Genomic DNA, 23,424 nt, shown 5'->3' on the forward strand with positions numbered 1-23,424 from the left:
ATCTTGAGTGGCATCTAGCCTACTAGCCTATCACTAATGGACCTTTTCATTGCCATTATGTTGCTAGGGCAACACTGTTGGTCCAAGCTTACTTCCTGTTACTGCATTATCAAGAGGTTGCATCCAAAATTCCACACTAACATGCTATTTAGTAACTAAAACAATATGTGAAGTATTTCAGTATGTCCGAAACCTTAGTATGAAACCAATAATACGTGAATTGCATACTATTTACGGTGAAATATTACAGTATGCAACGCTGGACGCTACGGCGGCATAAATATCCCACAATGCAATGCAGTAGGGACGACAACGTTCAGAACAGACTTTAACGGACAGCTCTGTAACATCAACAACACTTCAATTTAACTGAAAGTATAAGATTTCACTTTGCTAGGCGTAATATATAATTTATATTTTAAATTAATTCAGAATTTGATTATCACAAACCTTAATTTTGGTCACATGAGGTTAGCACGGGTTACCATGGTTACCCGTCTCCAACCAGCAAGGAGGCTCTCAGGAAGTGACGACATAAATTACTGCTCAGTTCGTCCAAAAAGATACATACTACTGTTTATTAACAAAAGTACGTTGAACGATGATACACCTTGTATTGATTATGTTTTGCATAGTATGCGATTTCAGACGCAGCCAAACATTGCAACAGGAAATACAAATGGGCCCATTTAGAAAGTTTATGTTGTCAAGTTTGAAAAGGGCTAAACAGCTTCAGTGAAATGCTGGAACAAGACTTTACAGAATGATATACAACAAAACAAACATTTTCAGGACTTCCAATGGCATTTTTTTGGGAAAGGATACTGTATTAAGATATTGAAAATACTCTGGAGCCCATTTGTTTTAATCAGCAGGTTTAATAAAGTCCCCACTCCCAGATTCCATTGAATACAGACGGAGGAAAGTTTGTATTGTTTGTCTGGCAGATTAAAAAATAGCTATTACCATGCAAATAATGTATTATGAAAATGCAATTATAGCCTGCTTTCAGTCTAAAACCTCCATCCACTTACCTGGTCCGTTCTGCTGACCTAAGTAGTCTTCAGTTTTCCATCCTTACCCCGGTTCACTTTCCTACCTCATTACTCCCTCCAGTTCTACCGTTTGACCTTTCCATTTCTTTTTTCCCCCCATCAATTCAACCAACTCTCCTTTCCTTATCTCTTCATTTTTTCTCTAACTGGTTTGCTCGGTCACAGTTCTCACCTTTTCTTGATTTTCTTCCAATATTTTTCCTTTTCCCATCACTCCTCCTGCTGTCCTCTCCTTCGCTCTTTCCCTATCAGAAGATGGCAAAACCGCTGCCGATTGCCTCCTTCTCCCCAGACTTATCTCAGCAGACAAAAATAAAGCACTAATAGTGCGATTATATAATATTCTGGGAATCTGGGGATCATTTTATTGCAGGGTGATTTGTATGAGAATATATGTGTGTGGGAGGGGTAATAATTTCAAAATTATCAAATAAAGGTGCCAGCTATAAGACAGAAAATGAGATGATAAAGAAAAAGGTAGAAATCCAATCAAAACTTCATGGCAGGCAGCCAGAAGGATTTTATAATTTCAGCATTTTAATATTTTTCCACAATCACTGTAAGTAGGGAGCACATTTATTTCTTTTCTTCCTCACATCATCAATAACAGACCATATTACACAAGTCCGTTATTGTCTGATGAATTATTGCCTCCACTGAGAAGCATTACCACTATAATCCTTCTGTTGATATAGCTCTTTTTATTATACAGTGATAAGTTTCATACTGTGTCACATGAATGATGTCCAGCTGCTACAGTGTCTGGTACTGTATCCAGGACTCCTTCTAAAAGATTATTGTTACTGAGTGGATTATCCTGATAAAAGAAAGTAAATTTAAAGTAAATTGATTTAAATCCGTCTTGGTACTTATATTCATGCAGTAACGGATATTCAGATTTCATAGATTAAGTAGTTCTAGATACACTAAATCCCTCAGATTATAATGTGGACCGACTGATGCCGTATATATCTACATGTTTGTCAGCTTGGGAGACCTATGGGAGGGTACTGGTTGAACGAGGATAAGACTTCCTACCTCAGGCTATATTGTTGTTTCGTGAGTCTACCCGAGGCTACAAACTTGTTAGAGTATTTTTAGTCGTACCCTCAACAGTTCAGCTGTAACTGATAATCCAATTTATTATGTAGAGACCTGTAGAAGTGCAAGTCTGTCCCACCAGCCTGGAAAATTGTTTTGTTGGACTGTTGTGTATACGTCTCCCCTTATTCCCCTCCCACAGTGATTGATCTCGCTGAGCTTTGACCTTCAAAATTGTTCACCAATGATAAATCCAATATGAGTGGGCGTAATGAAACTCATCTCTTGTTGCTAGCAATCTAAAATTATATCATGCTATCACTGTCAATATACTGTAACTGTGAGCTTTACCATGGCCATGGAAAATACACATTTTTGATTAGCTTTTAGGTGTTCATAAATTGTAAATAGACACTTCAAGCAAAACCCACTTATAATTAAAAAATTGACAACCTTTTTTCTTCTTGTTTAATGGAAATATTTCTTAACATTCATTAGCTTAGGCCTTCCAAGTAAGACTTCTTATTTGTCCTACTTTTCATCACAGAAAGTTTCAATTCACCATCAGATTTAGTGCTACAACTAACAATTATTTTTGTTGCAGATTAATCTGTTGATGATTATTTTAATTAGTCATTTAGTCTATGAAAGCTGAACGCCTGAGCTGGCATCTTAAAATTGCATTTTGTCCAACAAACAGTCCAAAATTATGCAATTTAAAATGATATAAAAGAGAGAAAATCAGCAAATCCTCATATTTGAGAAGCTGACACTGGCAAATATTGACATTTTTGCTTGAGAGATGACATGCAAGAAGGAGCGAAAATGAAATATGCAAGAAGGAAAGAGATACAAGGAAAAAAAAACAATCTGCATAAACAGGTGGACATAATTGAGTATATGTAAAAAAGATGAGATTGACACGCAGACAGAAATCCTCGCCAAAATCACATTACTGCTTAGCTCCTAATGGGAAGAGTAATTTGTCACCCAGCTTCCAATTTTTGAGGCACCTCAGTCACTTGGATATTACTTTCCTCCTGTGTTGAGCTCCTGCCAAAGGCAACAAACACACTGATTCATTTGAATTTCCAGCTGCTCCCTGCTCTCTGGTATTTGCTGCAGAAGATCACCACCAAAAAGCAATTACAATACTCGCACCACTATTTCTATCAACAACTTTGGAAACATCCCCCACACACATATGCACACACAGGCACATAATGAGATCCAATTTGTACACTATCAGTTGTTTGGCTTTTTGTCATAGAACGCATTCTTATTCATGAAAGGAAAAAATATTGGCACAAAATACAGATTCCCATTCAGAGCAAACACTGTTGTACACAGAAACTTACAACAATAATGCAGACACAGTATGTTTCATCAGTTAATTGGGACCGAAAACTAACAATTATTCTTTCAATATCAATTATTCTGCCAATTATTTTGGCGATTAATCAATGAATCATTTTGTGTATTAAATTTCAGAAAATAGTGAAAAATGTCTGTTATAATTTTTATACTGCCAAAGGATATGTATTCAGATGTCTTGTTTTATTCATCCAGCAGTCCAAAACTCAAAGATATTCAATTTACTATCATATATGGCAAAGGAAATCAGCAAATCCTTATATTTGAGAAGCAGGAAGCAGTGAATGTTTGGCATTTATGCTTGAAAAATTACTAAAATGAATAATGGAATTAAAAAGAATATATTAATTAAAATTAAAATTAAGCTTTAAATAGCTTCACAGTCTTTTATTGATGAGACTGGCATGTTAGCAGTCTTGATGACATACAGTATGATATGGACCCATTGCTTCTCTATGACTCTTTGTAATCCTATTTAGCAGCAATAGTGGGGAGTATAACAATTGTGCATTTTGGGATAAAAGCAAAACTTTTGGCACAGATGTAGGTTTATATAGTTTCAAAATGGCCACCATGGCCCCCAGGGGCCACATTTGCAGTGCCGCTATATCTATATCTTTTCATAAACCTGTGCCAAATGTGTTGCTTTTATCACAAAATGCACAATTGTTATGAATATTTCAGCTGAGCTGCCCCACTACAATTGTTACATAAAAAAGTTTGTAGTTCCAAAGCAGGAAGAGTGAGTTAAATAAAGCTTTTATTACTTAAACCTGCATTATTACGTTTTTGGTCACTTGGTGGCAGCGCAACAAGCTGTACACAAGACTGTTATATAGGCCTTTTTCACGGAAGACATTTTGACATATCACAGTAGGAAAAGCACAGATGTAAATAATGAAATTAATAATGGCTGAAATCCATTTAGCTGCTTTGATTTTGGGCTTCTGGTATCGTGCATGGTGGCTCACCGTCACTCTCACTGGGACACTTGAATGGAGCAGAGCCTTTGTTAGTGTTATTAGTAACACCTGTACTTTTCCTACTATGACAGGTCAAAATGTCTGCTGTGAGAAAGGTCTATTATTACACACAGATACAGATAGTAGCATTCATTCTGAGTTGAGTTTGTGCCCAAAATTCACTAATTTTCCTTGCTCTGTTTTGGTCTCCACCAACTAGGCTACTAAGATAATATGTATTTAGCTGCTTAATGCTCCATTATGTTCACCAATAGTCACTAACTTTGTTCGAGAGGTGGTGGTAGTATATAGTGGGTTTTAGGGCTGGGCAATATGGCCAAAATCTTCTATCATGATATAGGTCATTTCATATCTCGATAACGATATATATCACCATATAGCATGTTTTATGGTTATATTAAATAACCATATGCTTATTTTTGTGTACTCATGTATTAATTAAACACTTGACAAATGAAAAAAGTACTGAGTATTTTAAGAACTTGAGTGCAAAATGAACATAACAATTTTAAGTGAAATCATAGATAAAAAATAAATAAATATAGGCCTAGCCTATATTGCGATAGAAACAATATAGAAAAAATATATGCGATAGACATTTTCATACTGTTTTGATGATATATATTGTCAGATTGCCCAGCCCTAATGGGTTTCTAGAGCGTTTTCGCTTAAAACAGCTGCCTGATTGCTGAACACATTGCTGATCAGAGCAGTAAGTGAATCAGAACAGTAATTTGTGGGCTGGAAAACAAAAACAATGACCTGCAAGATGCTGTCAAGCTCTGTAGAGCTGAGGGGAACTGCAGAGTAATTCTCTGTGGATTCATCACTACAGCTGATCTCTTTTTAAAATTACACATTAATTTGATCTATAAAAGTATTTATCAGAGCAGCTTAAAGAACGCCGTGCAGTGATGATTAAACTTTGGCTTCAGGTCAAGAGAAGCACTTAAGAATACTTGAGATTTGAGTTTCAATAGATAACATGCAGGGGCTCGGTCAAACGAAGTTCAGCACCTGCACATTTGCAGAAAAGTAATGACGTGCCATCTAAGTTATTTTGAGTTGTTTGGGTGTGTAGCGTTTTCTCTTGGCTTTACGTTGTCAGAAACAGATGGAGCCAGAGACTATGTTTACCCTGGACTCTCAGCTTTGATATGCAGATGGAAAGTTCACAGAGAATGAGTGATGCTGTAGTCTGGCTGAGCTGCGCTATAGAGGACAGAGTAAACACAGGCCTTAATGGACAGAAGAGGGGCACAGTGGCTCAGATACAACTAAGAGAAACATATTGATTTCCTCATTTCCTATTCCACTTTACCTGGATTCAAGGTCACAAGTTTGTACTTTTCCTGCCTGATCAATCCTGTATCTTGAGACAGCAGAGGTCATCAGTGAGGAAGCTAAGTTTAGTCGATTTCTGGAGAACTCTGACACCGATGGATCCAGGGGAAAAAGAGAAACGGGATGATGGACTTTATTGTGTGATTCTGATAACCTCTGTTAATTTGCGTCCTCTCCATTCATCTTTACAGTAAGAAGAGAAACTGGACTGTGTTTTCGTTTCGACGTTATGAAAAGTAGCGGCAAAAATGATCATTCAAAAGGTTATGTTGAAACCAACATATTTTGTTGCAGCTGTTGAGCAATCACTTAGCTTCCTGGTGGGTTTTTGGTCTTGTCTACATATTTATTCTGATTCAAATGAAATTCAAAAAGACGTCTCTATTAGCTTCGCCCACAATACACTGCCTCCTTTTGAATATGATGGTGTGACGAAAGGATGTGGAACAAATAGCATTAGCACTATGATGTTGCCTTATCTAGGTCATGATATAACCAGCCTATCTCTGAGTAATCCTCTTGTGGCTGACACTGAATGAAAGGAATGGAATAATAAAGCACTCGATTGAGATGTCAAAACAGTCTGGCAGAATGCTATTGGGGTGGAAAGCAGGGTTTGATAAGCGCTGATGCCTTTGTTTAGGCAGCTGGGAGGGAAAGATGGACGTGTTCGCGCAGAGCTCTGCTTACATTTGGAAGCGCTGGGGTTTTCCCTATTCTCTCTCTCTCACTCTCTCTCTCTCTCTCTCTCTCTCTCTCTCTCTCTCTCTCGAGCGCTCTCTCTCCCTCTTTTGCTCTTTCCCCATGCTGCCTCTCAGACAGCTTTGATCACAGTACCCTTTGAAGCAGTGTTCCAAAATGAAAACGAGGAGAAAGCAGAAGTCACCGCAAGTTCATGCCTAAACTTCCTGCAACTACTTGCAAAGTGCACATCTTCATCACGGCGCGAGCTCTGCAAGACCTATGGAAATTATTGATGCGAAAAAACGAATTGGCCGTAATTCATTAAAGCCATAAATCATTAATTGCAAGGCCCGTAATGTGTTGTTACCATCGATCGCCTCTTTTAAGCTAATGTTAATGAGTTCAAAGAGGCCGTTTTGAGAGTTGCACAGCAGATCAAACTCGATAGATGTTACCTGACATTTCTGAAACCAACACAGCAAAACAATAGAGCATATAGCAGGACTGTAGATCTGGTTACCCAGGATGCTATAACGGTATTTTGGAGAAGGGTGAATCTGAAAGGAACAGCCCTAATGGAAAGTGCGTTTGTTTCCTCTCTCTAGATGATATGTCCAGTAGGGAGATAACTCTGGGAAATGTTTAGCAGACTCAAAGACTGAGCACCAGGGGAAACTGCAAGTCTAGCTCTGTCAAAAGTGAAAATATACTCTAGGCCTCATAACAGTTTTTAAGTTGTATTTATATGTTGTATTTTGCTGACATTGTACAATCAGTAAGTATGTGTAAGTAAGTACCATTATAGAGACTGTAATGTAGTAACTAGCTACAACAGTATAGTTAATTATGTATAACTCTGTACAGCATTTTCATCAAGTAATCTTAATCCCAGTATGGTTGTTGCCTTTGCATACAGTAAATCCTGATTTGAACTCTGTATTAAGTCATTATTATGGTTGATTACATTATTCTGTAGTTGTTTGTCTTTTGTAATTAATTGATTGATTGACTGATTTTTCTCTCCCCATACTGATTCTGATACCTCAGCTCATAGTGGAGCGAATAACATCAATATTTGAGAGGAATCATGCAGATAATGATAATAAAAGCATTACATTTGGTGTGTTTGTTCTCCAGAGCTCTCTGATCAAATCTGTCCGATTGGCCGTTTGAAAATCCACGATGGTGCCATTTTTCAAGATTGCCGCCAATTTGGCCTCCTGAAGTTGATTTCTTTCATAGAAGTGTATTGTTTAGTTTGTGTATGTTTTCAAGCCTGTTGGAGTGGATTTTGCTGATTGTATAGCCCATTGACTTACACTTTCTCATTTATAGGATGGCAAAAGTAAATCAAGGAATTTCAACTGGACCAAGTGTTGCCTACGTCAGCAGAATAAGTAGGACGATTTAAAGTCTCCCCAGGCCAATCCAGTCAAAAGAGGAGACGACAGGTATGTGAACTTGGCTTGGTTTCACTTACTCCATGCACTACAAATCAATCTAGACCCTGCAAGACTTGACGAAACTGGTGGGATAGAGGAAACCTTTAGACAAAACAAGGCACAATGTCACGAGAGTTGCAGCTTCCTGTTCAACAACATAAAAGTTACACAGAGCTGAAAAAAGATCATCCCCAGCAGCTAATAGAGATGAGAGCGGTATAAAAAGGATCCCACAAAAGGTTCAAGAGACAAAAACACTACACCATCAGGCTCCTTAGATCAGGGGTTCTCAAACATTTTCTGGGCCAGGGACCCCTTAAAGGGGAGAACATTTTCCATGGACCCCCTCTTGGAACTATTTGTACTCTAAAACTTTTCAGCCTAAATACTTCAGACCTGTTTGATATTGATAGACAGAAACACGTTTCAGTATGAATCATGTTAAGATAAGATAAGATAATCCTTTATTAGTCCCACAGCGATGGAATTTACAATGTTATTGAATGTCAATAGCACTTACTGTATATACCTTTTAAACAGAGGGGGATTTTATTCACATCGCATTTGGACTCAACTTGACAGCATTTATAGCCCACATTTCAAGTAATTGATCTATAAAGCTTTCAGAAAATGAACAGTGGCAAGACCAACATAGTCCCAATAAATCCAGATATTTAAATGTATCAGTCTAAAGCTGACTTTCAGTAAGTGCTTCAACTTAAAAATAATGAAGTTATTGTTGTATGTCACAGTCATATCATAGTTTCTATTGGCCCAAACCTAATGTGGGTGGGAGTAATGGACACAATATGCTTGTTTTATTGGCGCAAATGGTCCCCATCTGGAGATATGCACTTTTTAATGATACAGCACAGATTTAAAATTGATACCAAATTATTTTACGGACCCCTTGACCGAGAGCCATGGACCCCTGGGGGTCCCCGGACCCTACTTTGAGAATCACTGCCTTAGATCACATCGTTTACTATTCGGGGTCACCCCTATGTAAATGGGAATGTAAGGAAACATGACGCTGAGGCACAGCCTGTCTTGACTGAATGAATGTAGCTGGTAGCGGAAACAATTGAATGAATTTTATAATGACATTGACGTTTGTGTCGATACTGATCTGGCGTATTGGATCGTGCATCCCTAGTACATTCACATACAGTATTATTGTATACAGCTAATTTTACGGGGTTAATAGCAAGTCAGAAAATGAAGACTAGAGTGGCAATAATACTTGCAGTCTTAAAGATACCAAATATTAAGTGTGTTTCTTTAAATATTTGTGAAAAATAAGCTTGTTGTGTCGAATCTCCCTGAAACATCCTCAAATCTCCCTGAAATCAGTCCAACTGGAGTTGGGCAACAGGGTGATATATACTGTGAGGTGATATAAATCTGTCCACTGTCAGAGATTTTGCCGTATCGTTTAGCGTGAGGTAGCTGTCTTTTTGATACGACAGGCTGTATTAGACCATTGTGGGCAGATGAAGAGCGGGACTGATTTATGGCGATATTACCTTGATTATTTCAGCTGTTTAATTTGCTGGATTATCTGAAAACAGACATTTCTGTCTGGTTATTTAATCCATGAGCAGTTTCTAAATAGATTTTTAAGGAAATATAATATCCCATTATCAATATTGCAAAATAAAATTTGACTGAATAAATAGACAAACATACATTGTGTTTTCCAAGTGCCAAGTGGGTTACTGCTACATGAGTTACTGACCTATAGACACTGTTGCAGCTACTGTACAGTTGAGAGCAGCAACTACTGTGAGCCAAAGGGGAGGAACAGGCAGAATATAGATGCAGGACATTTACGAGGGACACCACGAGAGTGCTGCTCCTAAGCTGCCGTCTCATCAGTAATCTTTCCTCCTGACAGGCTTCTGTGTTGTTTAACTACATCTTTGAGATGAACGAGAGCGAACGAGAGAGAGAGAAAGAATAAATAAGAAGCACAGAAACAGAGCAGAAGATAAAAAGAAGAATTACACCCGCGGAGCAAATAAAGGAGATATTACAGCCTGTCCTACATATCAACCGTACTAATGACTGCTGGAATTCTCTCTGTAATAACCCGAGTAACCACATCACCACAGGGGTACTACATGAATTTCACCCCCAACCAGCTGAGACTTCTGTAAGTCTGCAAAATGTAGCGAGTAACACGAGGTGCACTTCAATTGTAATCACGCAGTGTGGCTCCATTTAGCACCTGCCTTAATTACAACAGTAAGTCTGAGCTTCGTAAATGAAAGAGAGGGTTGGGGGAGTTTTAAAAAAGACTAGGTGCGAGCTAAATTAGCTGTGAAAGTAACAAATGGAGGCAATTAGCCAGCTAGCCCCCAGCCTGTCTGCACAGTCTAATTGAGAAACCAGGCCAAAGACTATCTGGAACTAACTTTTTCTTTATCTGTTTTGCTGACAATAGGCCATATTTAGGTAATGCTGATACGACTAATTAGAGAGGAGGCATCCCAAAAAAAACAACCTTTTACAGAAGCTTTGGGGTATTTATCAAAGTTCTTAGATTTGAGAGTTTTATGTGGGTGAATGTTTGCATTTATCTACCACAGCATGATATTTATCAAGGCAACAACAGACATACAAAACAGCAAAAAAAGCTTGATATTACAAGAAATGACTTTCCCATTTAAACCAAATAATTGATAGAGTCCAGAAAGTTCCTCATGAGAGCCAGAGTAATGATTTTTAAATGTCAGAAAATCCTCGGTGAGGCACTCTAAATCTCATCTTATCCACATTGTTTAGGATCTCATAACAGAGAAGGATGGTGATGAGAGACGGCGAGAGTGAGAATTAAAAGGGAAGAATGAAAAGAGAGCAAATAAAGGGACACTGAGGAGAGAGAAGGGGGATGTAAGTGAAGCGTAAACAAAGAGGACAAGAGTGGAGAGAAGATGATGAGGGGGAGGTGGAGCTGTGAATAGATGAAGAGAGATGTGGATGGAGAGGATCAGAGAAGGATGCAGGATCTTAGAGTGAGAGGAGGGAATAGCAGCTCTGTAAACTCACTGGGGAGGCCCTTGAGATCTGTTAATGTAAAGCCTTCTCTCAACATTTGATTCCTTCTCCGTATCTCCAGCGTTCGTACACTGTTAGTTAGTGGTCTGCTCTAAAATTAGTACAAACACACTTCTTACCCCGGCAGTAGCCATCCATCTCCTCATGGCCAATACTACAGACGCAGCGGCCCAGCGGTACCAGCCAGTCTCCATCAGCACCACAGTACAGTTTGGGTGTGTCCCTCTCTTCTGCGTTCTCCACACATGCGCCCCTTACTTCCACCAGAGAGGACGAGTCTGTATGGGGCACCGTGTCTGGAAACGCTGCCAGGTTCCTTAAAGTCGACGGGCAGCGTTTGTAGTACACCTTACGTGAGAGGGAAAAACAGGAAGTTGAAGTACTGCCAGTCTTGTGAAAGAAATAAAACTGATAAGTTCATGGCTGTAGCCTCATACACCGAAAAGACACAAAGTGATGCACTATAATCTGTATATATCCCACAAAATTAACTCATATATAATCCACGTAATTGTGAACCAGGAAGTATGAAGTGCGACAAACGCCGCGTAGGGAGGAGGATGGGGTGGATGGGTGGGTCAAAAAACACCGGACTTTCGCCCAGGAGACCGCTGTTTGTACCCCGTGTGAAGCCAGAAGTCAACGTTTATTTTTTTGTCACGTAATTCCGTACATAAATAACGCCACTTCCAGAGTTATTGTAACCCAAACCATGATCTTTTCCTAAAGCTAACTAAGTTGTTTTGTTGAATAAGTTATTTGATGATTAACTTTTCATACGAATTGTTGTATGAGTATACGTTGCTGTACACTGTAAAAAAAACACACATTTTTTACAGTTTTTTTCAAGAAATTTTACAGACAGAAACAAAATGTAAAAATTGCATGTTTCATTTGTGATTTATATGTAAATGGTCTTGGATTTACAGTATTTTTTGTAATCACAATCGTAATTATCTGTATTTAAATTTTTCTTGATAATTTTTAAAGATAATTATTCTGTTTTTTTAGATGTTTATGACTCTATTTTAACAATTAATTCATGGTAGAAGAAAAGGATTTCATGGAATTCTAAAAATATTTCTTGTAAAAATACAGATTTTTTTGCAAAACTTCTGAGAGTTAATGTAAATTTGGGCTTTTGCAACGTAAAATTACATGTTTCATTTGTGATTTATATGTAAATGGTCTTAGATTTATGGTGTATGACTATTCTAACAATAAATATATGTTAAAAGTAAAATATTACTTGTAATTTTACAGTAATAAAGGCTAATTATATAAAGATAATTACAGTTTTTTTTTTACAGTTTATTTATGTTAATTAACCGACAGTATTTTTCCGTTTTTTAACAGAAATTTTCTGGTGCCCCTGCTGCCGGAAATTTTCCGTTATTTTACATTCTTTTTTTTTTTACAGTGTAGTTCATGCAAACACATGTCACACCACCTCTGTTCACTGACCTTGACAGACACGAGAGCAATACAAGCCCCCACATCCTGGAAGGCCAAGTAGAAGCCCTTCTGTGTCACCGGTCCCACCTCCCTGACCTCGGTATTGAGGCGAAGAACGCGATCTCCGAGATCTGTCTGTGTAAAACTCTCATCTGCCGCTATGGTGTCCACCTTACAGCAACAACACACAATTACCAAATCATACCAGAAGCTACAACAGAGAGCTCTTTTTCATGATACGGCTCCCATAACCAACCTTGGCATAGTCAGAAGGCCGAAAACGTGTCCCTGAAGAGAGCGGTTCTTCCGTCTGCAGGTAAAACAGGTTGAAGGTTTCCTTACAGGTACCAGACACCCAAGGGATGGAGTTGCAGTCTCTCAGTGTGAAACGCAGCTCCACATATACCTGAGTTAAAATATAGATACATAAATAAAGACATTACATATACAGAACTATTCAATATTTTGCAGTCGGCTCTACATATCGCCTTACCAATAACAGGCATTTTCTTTACATATTATACAAAAATCAGTAAAGTGTAAGCATCAATGCAATGAGTTGGTTGATTAATAAATAAAAAGTAATTCAAATAGGCAAAAACGACGGCATAAAATTACAGACAAGCAATAGTAAAGGATAAATGCAAACGATGAAAACTGATAAAATGTAAATGTGCACAGTCATTTGAAAAACTGATGTGGTAACATCAGCCCAGCCAGACTCGTAGGATGTTCAGCAGTTTCTGTGTTGTATGACTGTTCTGTATTGACAATGAAAAATCAACCCCTCTCTATCAGAATGAAGTCACGTTTTTGTTACTTTACAGTACATAAGATTACAATTTATTCCCTCATTTGTTATGGAGAAGATTGTGTTCCCTCCAGTTATTAATTCAACACTTTCCCAACCTTGAGACAATGTCACAAGCCGGCCCTGCTTCACTTCATTTGATTCAAATTTCTGGCAAAGTACAATGTGTTTGAGGTGAAATGTAATGATGTGGTGCAGACCCTCTGTGCAGCCTGCCGCTGGATCCATCCAGACCGTAGCCAGTTGTTCTGGTTTGGCTCCATTACGTGGCAAACCTGGAAGGTGTGAATAGGTCTGTTCTGCTCATCCATCTCTGTGATAGCGTCCCACTGTAAAAAATATAGGAAGAAAATACTTTATGGGTACATTCATTTGTAAATAACAATATAACAAAAAGACTATTTAGTCAGTAACTTTATTGCCTACAATCCTGAAAAAAAATTGTTTGACTCCACCACTCACAGCACGGCATTAAAAAAAAGACACAAACAGATAATGATTATCAATGTGACACCAGTAGTTTTAGGGTGCTTTCATACCTGTCGTTTGAGGTTCATTTGGTCTGGACAAAGGAAAAAATTGTTGCATTTTAATTCAATTTGGTTCCTGTTCACACTGCCTTTTAACAAACGAACCAGAGAAGTAAACATGAAATTATACAGACTGACAGGTAACTTGTTGATTGGTCCGTTTGGTTCATCGGGACGCATATGGGGAAATCCAATTCCAGTGACTGATAGAAGTTTATGCAACACTTAAAACGATCCCAGATGACTGACGCGAATGCATAGTGCGAAGGTTGGGGAGCGCATGGACACGTGCATGATCGGCGTACTGTGGTCGCTGTCACACACTTTTTAATGGAGTTAATGAACTGACGAAGTACACAGAGTCAGATACAAGAGCAGCAATTTTAACTGGTTTTGACTTATTAATCAGGGAAAACATCCGCGCTGACGTGCTTCTATACATGGCCTTAAATACAGTTTGCTTCCTGAACAGATTTCACAATCAGCAGATGGATTTATTAGTAGTTACCTTTGGAGATTATGCTAAAATCACATATCTGCTATCATAAAATCCTGTGGTTGGTTCGTTTGCTTTCACACCACAAACGAGCAGCACCGGAGTCCACTTGGAAGCAGACCGAGACACATGTTTTGAGATGGTCTCGGTTTGGTTGTTTGGTCCACACGAGGGTTCGATTGACAGCTTTCACACCAGCCCTAACGAACTGTACTAACCGGGCAAATGGACCTGAGTTCATTTTAACTGAACCAAACAGGTTAGGTATGACAGCACCCTTAACCTACAGTTGATCTATGTACAGAAAGGTTATGACGTCTATCCTATTTAAGATTTTCATGTCAAAAGTCTAGACAGTTTAGTTTACTATTAAATTAGTTTCTGTTGGGCATGTATGCAATAATAAGAGCGTCCTATGGGCATTACTAGATGCCATTTATCATTTGTGTCATTCATCATTCGATTGGAGTGACTAGAATTGGCTGTTTTTCCTTTTTTTTTTTTTTTTTAATTGTTTCAAATGTTTTTATTGTGAAGCATCATTTCTCCAAGATAGCAAGACATAGTTTTGCCATGCTTCTTTACCATACAAACATATAAACAAACATAATGTTAAAAGACACAAGAACGCTCTTCAAAAAGTAAATAAATAAATTAGGGCTGGCAAAAAACGGAAATTAGTTTTAACGATACTAATTTCTTTAACGCATTAACGCAACTTGCATTTTAGGTTGTATCAGGCTCAGTTAGAGTGAAGATACTGGTATCATATGAAACTAAAAAACCTAAGGAATCCATTGGTACCAACCATTTCATACTGGCTTGTTGGGAAGGAGGCTAAATAACGCTCAAAAACTAAATTTTGGTGAGGAAAAACTGGCATGGCCATTTTCAAAGGGTTACTTTGACCTCTGACCTCAAGATATGTGAATGAAAATGGGTTTTATGGATACCCATGGGTCTCACCTTTACAGACATGCCCACTTTACGATAATCACATGCAGTTTGGGGCAAGTCATAGTCAAGTCAGCACACTGACACACTGACAGCTGTTGTTGCCTGTTGGGCTGCAGTTTGCCATGTTATGATTTGAGCATATTTTTTTATGCTAAATGCAGCAAATCTCCCTTTAAGGTACATTTTGAACGGATAAAAAATGCGCAATAAATCGGGTTAATCATGATAAATACATGAATAATTAAATAAATAAATAAAAAACACTAAAAACAATAATTACAATAACAAATAACTGGAAATATAATAATCATACTAACAATAATAATGAAAATAATATTATTACTTGTATAACTTCACCTACAAAATGTTCTAGCCAACAAGGAAAATCACAAACCGCCCCCTAACCCATACTCTCCTCTTATCTGATATGTTATTCTCAGATTAGTAGAAAATATATTGATATTGCATTATATTACAATACATGCACCTGTGAATTCTCTGGTTTCAGAGCAGTTCCATAAGATGTTCGACCTGTGCTCCTGCTATTGCATGTGGTGAAACCTAATTTCTATAGAAACATGAGGTTTGAGAGACACCGAGTTAGCTTCACCACCAATGTTTTCAAGCTGTTGCATCAGCCAGACTCTCTCATTTGTCTGCTCCGCTTTAACGGCGTGATGATCAGAGCTTCAAAAGCTCTAACGTGTATTGACAGAACTTCTCTCTCACAACTCCTGTGGCAACAAATGAGCAGCTGAGATTGTGTCAGTTACACAGCTGGACATGATTATATCCGAAGTGCATGACATGGGAGGACTTTCTATTTGTTTAATGTGCCATCATTTCCATCTGTTTCTTTGGAAACTAATGGGAGAATTAATTTCCTGGTCATTATCTTCTATTAGACTTTATAGTATAATCAAAGCTATAAGGTTGGACCAACCGCTGGGACACTGCGAGGCTTGTTTTGATTGTGTTACAGTATTTCCATGTCAACAGATGGAGGACATGAGAAAGCATAAGTAGCTAAATGGAAAGCACTCTGCGACTGCTTATTGATTTCACCCTCCACCATGTTACATTATGTAATTCTGCTAAATGGGGTGTTCGATAGGAGAAAATTACCCAAAGCTGCATTTTTGAATGTGATATGCATACTTTTCATTTTAGAGTACACACACACACACATGCTGTGGCTACACAGTCCTTAAAGGAGGCATTGAGGGGGATCTATTAGCAGAAATGGAATATGATATTAATAAGTATGTTTTCTTTAGTGTATAATCACCTGAAAATAAGAAGTGTGTCTTTGTTACCTTAGAATGAGCTGTTTCTATCTACGTAGGGAGCAGGTCTTCTTCACGGAGCCCGCCGTCATGTTTCTACAGTAGCCCACAACGGACAAACCAAACACTGGCTCTAGAGAGGGCCTTTCACGTTTTTGTGTCGGCCACCGTAGTTCTCCTACACGCTTCGGCACACAGGAGCAGTATCAGTCGGTTGCAATCCGTAACCTCACCGTTAGATGCTGCCAAATCCTACACACTGCTCCTTTAAAACCTGTTTTAGATAACTGTAGGTAAGCAACACAGTAAATATTTATTTAGCTTAGATTTTATTTGTCACCACTGCATGGTAATACAATGTAATGTTTGATTATCAGCTTCCTTATAGTATTGTATTGATGTATTTATGTGTGATTTGTTAGAGTATCAAACCCAGAGGACAAACATTAAGTAAGCGTGGACATCTTGAAAAAGATTATGTAAATGTGGTTCAGCAGTATCGTTAGATAATAATAATGTAGTTTAGGGGGGGAAATCAATAAAGCTGTAATATTGACTGTGATTGATTAGTAATTTTCTCACTACTACCTGCTTGGCACACTGGAGAAGTTTCAGTAGGTTGCAATCTGCAACCTCACTGCTAGATGCCGCCACACTGCTCCTTTAATGATGACTATCTTAAATGTGTTGCACAAAGAGAGACCCAGTAAGGGTATAAATGACAGACAAGAGTTGAGTCGAAGAGGTAATTGAAACTACTGAGGTAGAGTGTTCTCAAATATAAATTATTAAATAACACTTTAACCTTGACTAGAGTGTACAGTACAAAAGCAATTAATCTAATATTAATTAAGCTATCTAAATTAGCTCTATAGACACCCAGGGGCTAAATGATTAATCAATCATAATCACTTCCTCTTTCATTTGGAACTCCTGCCAGATAATAATGCTGTGCCCGTGCCTTTATGATAAGTGAACTCTGAGGTAGTATGTAATCATGCATATATCACTGCAGTGGGAACTTAATGAGTAAAATCTGAAAATGGAGAAAGTCTCTTGGGGTAGGATTTAGTTGTATGTTCATTCTATAATAAGCTAAAGATGACACCAAACTATAGTATATAAGGGCTGCCCCCTCTTAGTCGATAAGATTTATTTACTTGATTAGTCGTTTTTTTGCTGAATGGCTTATTTCCAAGAAACTTAAGAGCACATCTCTGGTAAACACAAGATTTAAAGTGGTGCTTTTTGTGCTATTGTATGCACATCTACTGTGCTATTATTGTAAGTGTGTATGTTTGTATATATTATTTGCATCTAAGTCAACTCTTTTGTTTTACCATACAGCCATGCTAGCAGGTCTGTCAGGCTATAAGGGGTCAGGGTAAGGGTAAAGCAAGGGTTCACAATTTTTAAATTTTTGTGTCTTAAAACAATAGCCAGGTGCTCATATGAACATTGAAACAGGTTTACTTGTTGTAATTATTCCTTTCTAATGCAGTTAATGTGAGAAATGGTGGACACAATTCACAGTTTTCATTCTGTGCCAAAATTCAGAAGTTTAGCTGAAACTAAAGTTTTCATTTTGAGTCAGACAAATCAACCAGATGTCTTCCAAAGCTACTGTCTTTTAGTACAACATTTCCTCTCTGTGTTATACTCTCCTTCCACTGCAGCTCAGCACAGAAACACTGTCTGGGGAAACAAGAAGAGGGAATTTTGTATTAAAAGGCTGTAACGTCGGAAGATACCCAATTGATTAACTCGGCTGCTGAAGCCCCAGAAAACTTCAAATAAACTTTGGAATACATTTTTGCACTGAATGAAAACTGACATTAGAAGCTTGTTAGGAAGCGATCTCTTCATGGCCAGTATGAGCAGGAGGAATGGTTACAGCAAGGGGCCATATCAGCCCGTTCTCATTCCCAGGGCGTCAGATACCAAGGCTTTGTCACGGCCGCCTGCGTTCAGCACCGCCGCACAAGACACCGCCGCACAAGAAACCGTCGCCACCAAGGGGTGTGACAAAGCGCCGGTATGTGATGAGTCGGGATGAGAATGTGTTGGCCATATGCTTTAATGTTCATATGGGCACTTGACTGTGGTTTAAGGACGAACTTGAAAAAATGTGAAAGTATCCTTTTAATCACAGTGGTGCTTTGAGCTAAATGCTCGTGTTAGCATGCTAACATTCTTACTATTATAATGCTAGCATGTTGACGTTTAGTGTTCACTATCTTAGTTTAGTGTGCTATTACTAATTAGCAATAATAATTAGCAATAAACACAAAGTACAGTTGAGGCTGATGGGAATGCCACTAGTTTTTCAGTTATTTGGTCATAAACCAAAGAAAGTATTGGATAAACTGAAGCTTTGACCTGACGATGGTGGGGTTGTAACGATACATCGATCTGGATTGATCTATCAATTCAAAGATCAACGATCCAATATCATCCATGCAAAGTGAAAATATTGATATACATCGTCATCTTTAAGATACGCCTTTATTTTGAAATTCTTAACAGATAAAAACATCTGCTCTTAAACACGAGAAATGTGGTACTTTAAAGTGCAGGAGGTCTATTTATTTTCTTTTTATTAAAAAGAATAGATTGTTTTTCATTTAAATGTCTGGAAGAGCCCAGTAATAAAATTGTCAAATCATAATTAAGTTACTTTTTGTGAGTTCATATAAATGTAACTGATTGTGTTAAATATATATGAAATATGTTATTGTCTCATATTGATCGCAGGCCCCTGAATTGAATCGGATCGAAATCATATCGTGGCAGACTTTGGGATATCAGCAAATATTGTATGGTTGTCCAAAGAATCTATTTAATATTGTATTGTGATAAAACTTGTGATTTACAACCCTAGATGATGGACCTACATGAGAAATCAGGGGATTATAAAGTTTACATTTCATCATCTGGGCGGCTGCTGGTGGCGCTAGAGGTCAGAGGGAGGATCACCAAAGTCATTAAGATTTATTCTCAAGGGGACTTGGATATCTGTAGCGAATCCCGTGGCAACACATCCGATAGTTGTTGAGATATGTCAGACTGGACCAAAGTGGTGGACTTACTGACAGACTGACATCGCCATCCCTAGAGCCGTGCCGCTAGCATGGCTAAAAATCTAAAATTCAAACGTTCATTCTGTGCTCACTAAAGTGAGGAGCCGGCTTGAGTTGTATAAGACTGCAAGGACTGCAGTGCTTTGTCACATGCCAGTCAGCCTGTTATTCTGAGATTTTCTGCTGGTGTATAAAAGTGGAAATGCTGTAGAAGTCATAGAAAGGACTTGTAACGTTAAGCAAGAGTCAAACACACTTCGAGGAGTTTCTTCAACATATACACTCTATATTTGGTCATTTGAGTGCCCTCTTTACAGACCAGAAACTCAGTATCTTTAAAGAAAGCAGGCTTTCTGGTTTGCATAAGATCAGCATTAAGTAATTGAAGTTCCATTATGCATACAAACAAGAGAAAATGGTAATTTGTCACTCTGTGTGCCTCAGTGTGCTAAAATGCCCCCTTGGGATGTGGCATGGTTCAGAGCAGAGAAAACAAATGCAAAGCCAGAGTTTGAAAGATGAGCTGCAACCCACGCTCTCCGAGGCAATCAGATATGCACCTCCTAATCGCTCTGCCTATTAGCCCGAGCTTAGCAGACTGTAGCAGACACAAACCAGGTTTGGAGTACAACATGTAGGACTAATTGATGTGTTAAACTGACACTAATACTGCGATATGGGAGTGCAATACCGGGTTTCCTGAAACTGGGCCTATAAAAAAGGCTCACGGTGTCTGCACACTGTACGCGACTAATTCGCATAAACTCTCATCCGCCCTGCACCGCTAGTCGCTTGAGGGAATGGGTGTCCATATTATCCCCCCATTTTTTTTCATTTACCAAAAAGCAACAAAACTGTTTTCTGTCAAATGATAACGATATAAATTAATAAGGGTAAAAAAGCTGTAAAAAAACGTATGCTGTTCAAGAAGTGGATTTTAGATCAAATGCAGTTAACGTTACTCCTGATCTGAACTCAGCTGTTAACGTTAAAGACAGCCGGACGTCCAGCTGGTTAGTTCAAACAATATTATTGTAACTAAAAACATTTTTTTTTACATGGATAGATTATCAATTACGATACAAAATATCATTAGTCTCACTTTGGCATTTCCAGCTTGATTGGCTGTCTTCATGCGAGCACCGTTTATTTTTCTTTCTTTTTTTTAATTGTCACGCCCTCTCGTCGCACCCTCAGCTTGGTCGCAGGTATCCCAGCATGCTTTGTGCAGTGAATCAGTCCCATACATATATATATGAGTGGGAGCGCAGCCTTGGCATCAAATTGCAACACTTGGGAAGTGGCCCTCGGCGTCATGATACCGACACACAAGGCACCTTTTAGCGTCTGTATGAGATGCACTGGACTTTCAACTCACTCCAATAAAAACACATCCGCATCATTATTAGATGCTCAGAGCAACAGACGTAGCATTAAGAGCAAGAGAGTCATCTAAGGGTGGGAGGGATGGGTGGTGGACGGGTCAGACAAACTTTTACTTAGGAGACCAGCGTTCGTGTCTCGTGTGAAACCAAATGTTGAGTGATTTTTACCGATGACGTTATGTCTCGTGACGATATGTTACTTGACGCTATGCCACTGAGTCACATGACGTTACGTCCGTAGCTTAGCTTACGTTGCAAGCGTAGTTATTTTAAGCCAAACCATGATGTTTTTTCTGACCCTACATAAGTAGTTTTGTTGCCTAAACCTAACCGCCACCATTTCACAACGTTAACCACGCACAAACCTTCAGCGTCAAGCTGCCCTTAGCGTCTCAGCCGTCACTATAATGACAAAGTAAGATGAGTAGGGATAAGATCACGTCAAATTTTGTCACCAGTCTGGTCACGTACAGTGGGCAGACACTGTCACTGTTGGATTAGTTTGGAAGCTGACCCTGTGATGAAATACTGAAGATTTGGAAAACTAATGCTAAAACAGTTTTGGGCCTAATTTCTTAGTTTGGCATCATGCCCCTTTAGTTTGTTAAAAATGTCCTCACTTAATCCAAAAAGCAATTAAAACACCTCGTAGCAACACAACGACACCCACTCTACAATTAGACCTGCCCCTGTGAAGAGTCCTATTGACTTTTGCTTGTTCAGATGCACTTTCTCCAGGTCCAAAGGGATTTTAACAAAGTTTGCAACACCGCAATTAATGACTACGGCGTATGCATACAGATGGTGATTCGAAGGAGAGAGTGGGAGAATCATGGCAGACTTCATCACTATTGCTCAGTAAATGACCAATTACTTGAAGAGTCTCAGTCTCTCTTCAGACATGAAGTGGACAGACACATAGCAGCTGCTCAGTTTACGTCAGTTCCTTATGGCAGCAGCCATATTAATGTACTGGAGCGACGCTGAGTGGATTGGTACTTGTGGCTGCAGTGATAGCTTTTATAATGTTAAGAGTGGAAAATGCTTATCTGGGCTGCATGTAGACTAACATACAGTACACTTGTGCTGTTCAGAGACATTTGCATAGCTGATTTGTTTATACTTGTACTAATGTGAATATATTTTTGTTTCTGTTTCGAACATGCCTTGTGAAGGAAGTTCTATGAACCAATCAGCTTGCAGGGCTGCGCAACACGTTGTTGAGATTTGGAAGGTGTGTGCGTCAGCTGCTCGCTGAGCCTCTGCAACATGCTCTGATGTGTGTGTGTGTGTGTGTGTGATGTGCAATCCTTTTTGAATCCCTTTTGTCATGTTACCACAGGAGAACATATTTACTAGGGGTGAGGGAAAAAATCAATACAGTATAGTATCGCAATGTTTTGTGTAGCAATATTGTATCAATACACGAACGTCAAGTATCAATCTTTTATTATATTGTATAAACTACTAACATCTTAACAATCTGACAGCTTGCCGGCTAGAGTGAAGATACTGGTATCGTAAACTCAAACTGGAAAACCAAAGGAATCAATTGGTACGCTACAGAACACTAAATAATGCTCCAAAATTACGCTTAATTTTGGCAAGGGGAACACTGGCATAGCCATTTTCAAAGGGGTCCCTTGACCTCTGACCTCAAGATATGTGAATGAAAACTCTGAGATGAACAGAGTGAAAACTGTATCTTATATAAGTATAATAAGATAAAATAGATTTTGACAAACTGTATAATTTTCCAATTGAAAAAAGGTGATATATGTCAATATATTGCAATATACAGCATCTTTTTGCAATACTCATAACAACGTGAAACCAGGCGGCCGGCTCCGTGAAGAGAGGACCTGCTCCCTATGTAGATATAAACAGCTCATTCTAAGGTACAGGGGTACAGCCTGTTTTCTCCCATTCCTCCTCCCTGTACTGATTTTGTTCCACTCCTCAACGCTGGGCAGAACAGCTGCAACCCGTGCACGTAAATCCCAATATGTTTATTCCCCCTGCTGTCTGGACCGGGCTTCAGGGACGACTCCTACCTCTCAGGGAAAACTACCGTTCTGCATCCTGCTTTGAAAATCGATGATGCCGGCTTGTAACAGTCCCCCGCTGACTTCACAGCGACACACACCAGCCTTCTCCATGCCATTCAGAAGCAGTTGCAAAGCCGTATCATATTGTGCAGAGACGCTCAGACATTGAGCACTTGTGGTGAGTCTCTAACTCTACTTGTTAGGACGGTGTGTTTGCACCATGCCTCCCGGCAGCTTATGTTCTGCACTCAGCACCTGACAGGAATCTTTGACAGCCACTGATGTTAGTCAGTGGAAAGTTGTATGAAGGTTGTTCATCGCTGAAAAGAGGATTAGATGGAACTTTTTCCCTCACAGATAAAGAGATCATCTTCCAAATCAGTGGTGGCTTCA

At 38.8% G+C, this 23,424-nt stretch overlaps 1 protein-coding gene and 1 long non-coding RNA gene across 2 annotated transcripts in view; both read right to left on the reverse strand.

Moving 5' to 3' along the window:
- The window catches only part of LOC119478400 (ephrin type-A receptor 6-like), a 69,978-nt gene that overhangs the window by 29,520 nt on the left and 17,034 nt on the right, over window positions 1–23,424 (reverse strand). Inside the window, exons 3-6 of the mRNA XM_037753123.1 lie at window positions 13,450–13,578; window positions 12,695–12,844; window positions 12,448–12,609; window positions 11,103–11,331 (exon numbers count right to left, since the gene is read on the reverse strand). Of these exons, the coding sequence (XP_037609051.1) occupies window positions 11,103–11,331; window positions 12,448–12,609; window positions 12,695–12,844; window positions 13,450–13,578 (670 nt within the window). The remainder of the gene's footprint in view (window positions 1–11,102; window positions 11,332–12,447; window positions 12,610–12,694; window positions 12,845–13,449; window positions 13,579–23,424) is intronic.
- On the reverse strand, window positions 14,952–22,746 carry LOC119478412. The gene is made up of 3 exons (XR_005204442.1): window positions 22,576–22,746; window positions 18,614–18,617; window positions 14,952–15,130 (listed from the first exon to the last, which is right to left on the reverse strand). It is a non-coding gene; the product is annotated as an uncharacterized LOC119478412 (long non-coding RNA).

The sequence above is a fragment of the Sebastes umbrosus genome, chromosome 2 (genome assembly GCF_015220745.1).
Source record: "Sebastes umbrosus isolate fSebUmb1 chromosome 2, fSebUmb1.pri, whole genome shotgun sequence".
In the NCBI taxonomy this organism is placed as follows: domain Eukaryota; kingdom Metazoa; phylum Chordata; class Actinopteri; order Perciformes; family Sebastidae; genus Sebastes; species Sebastes umbrosus.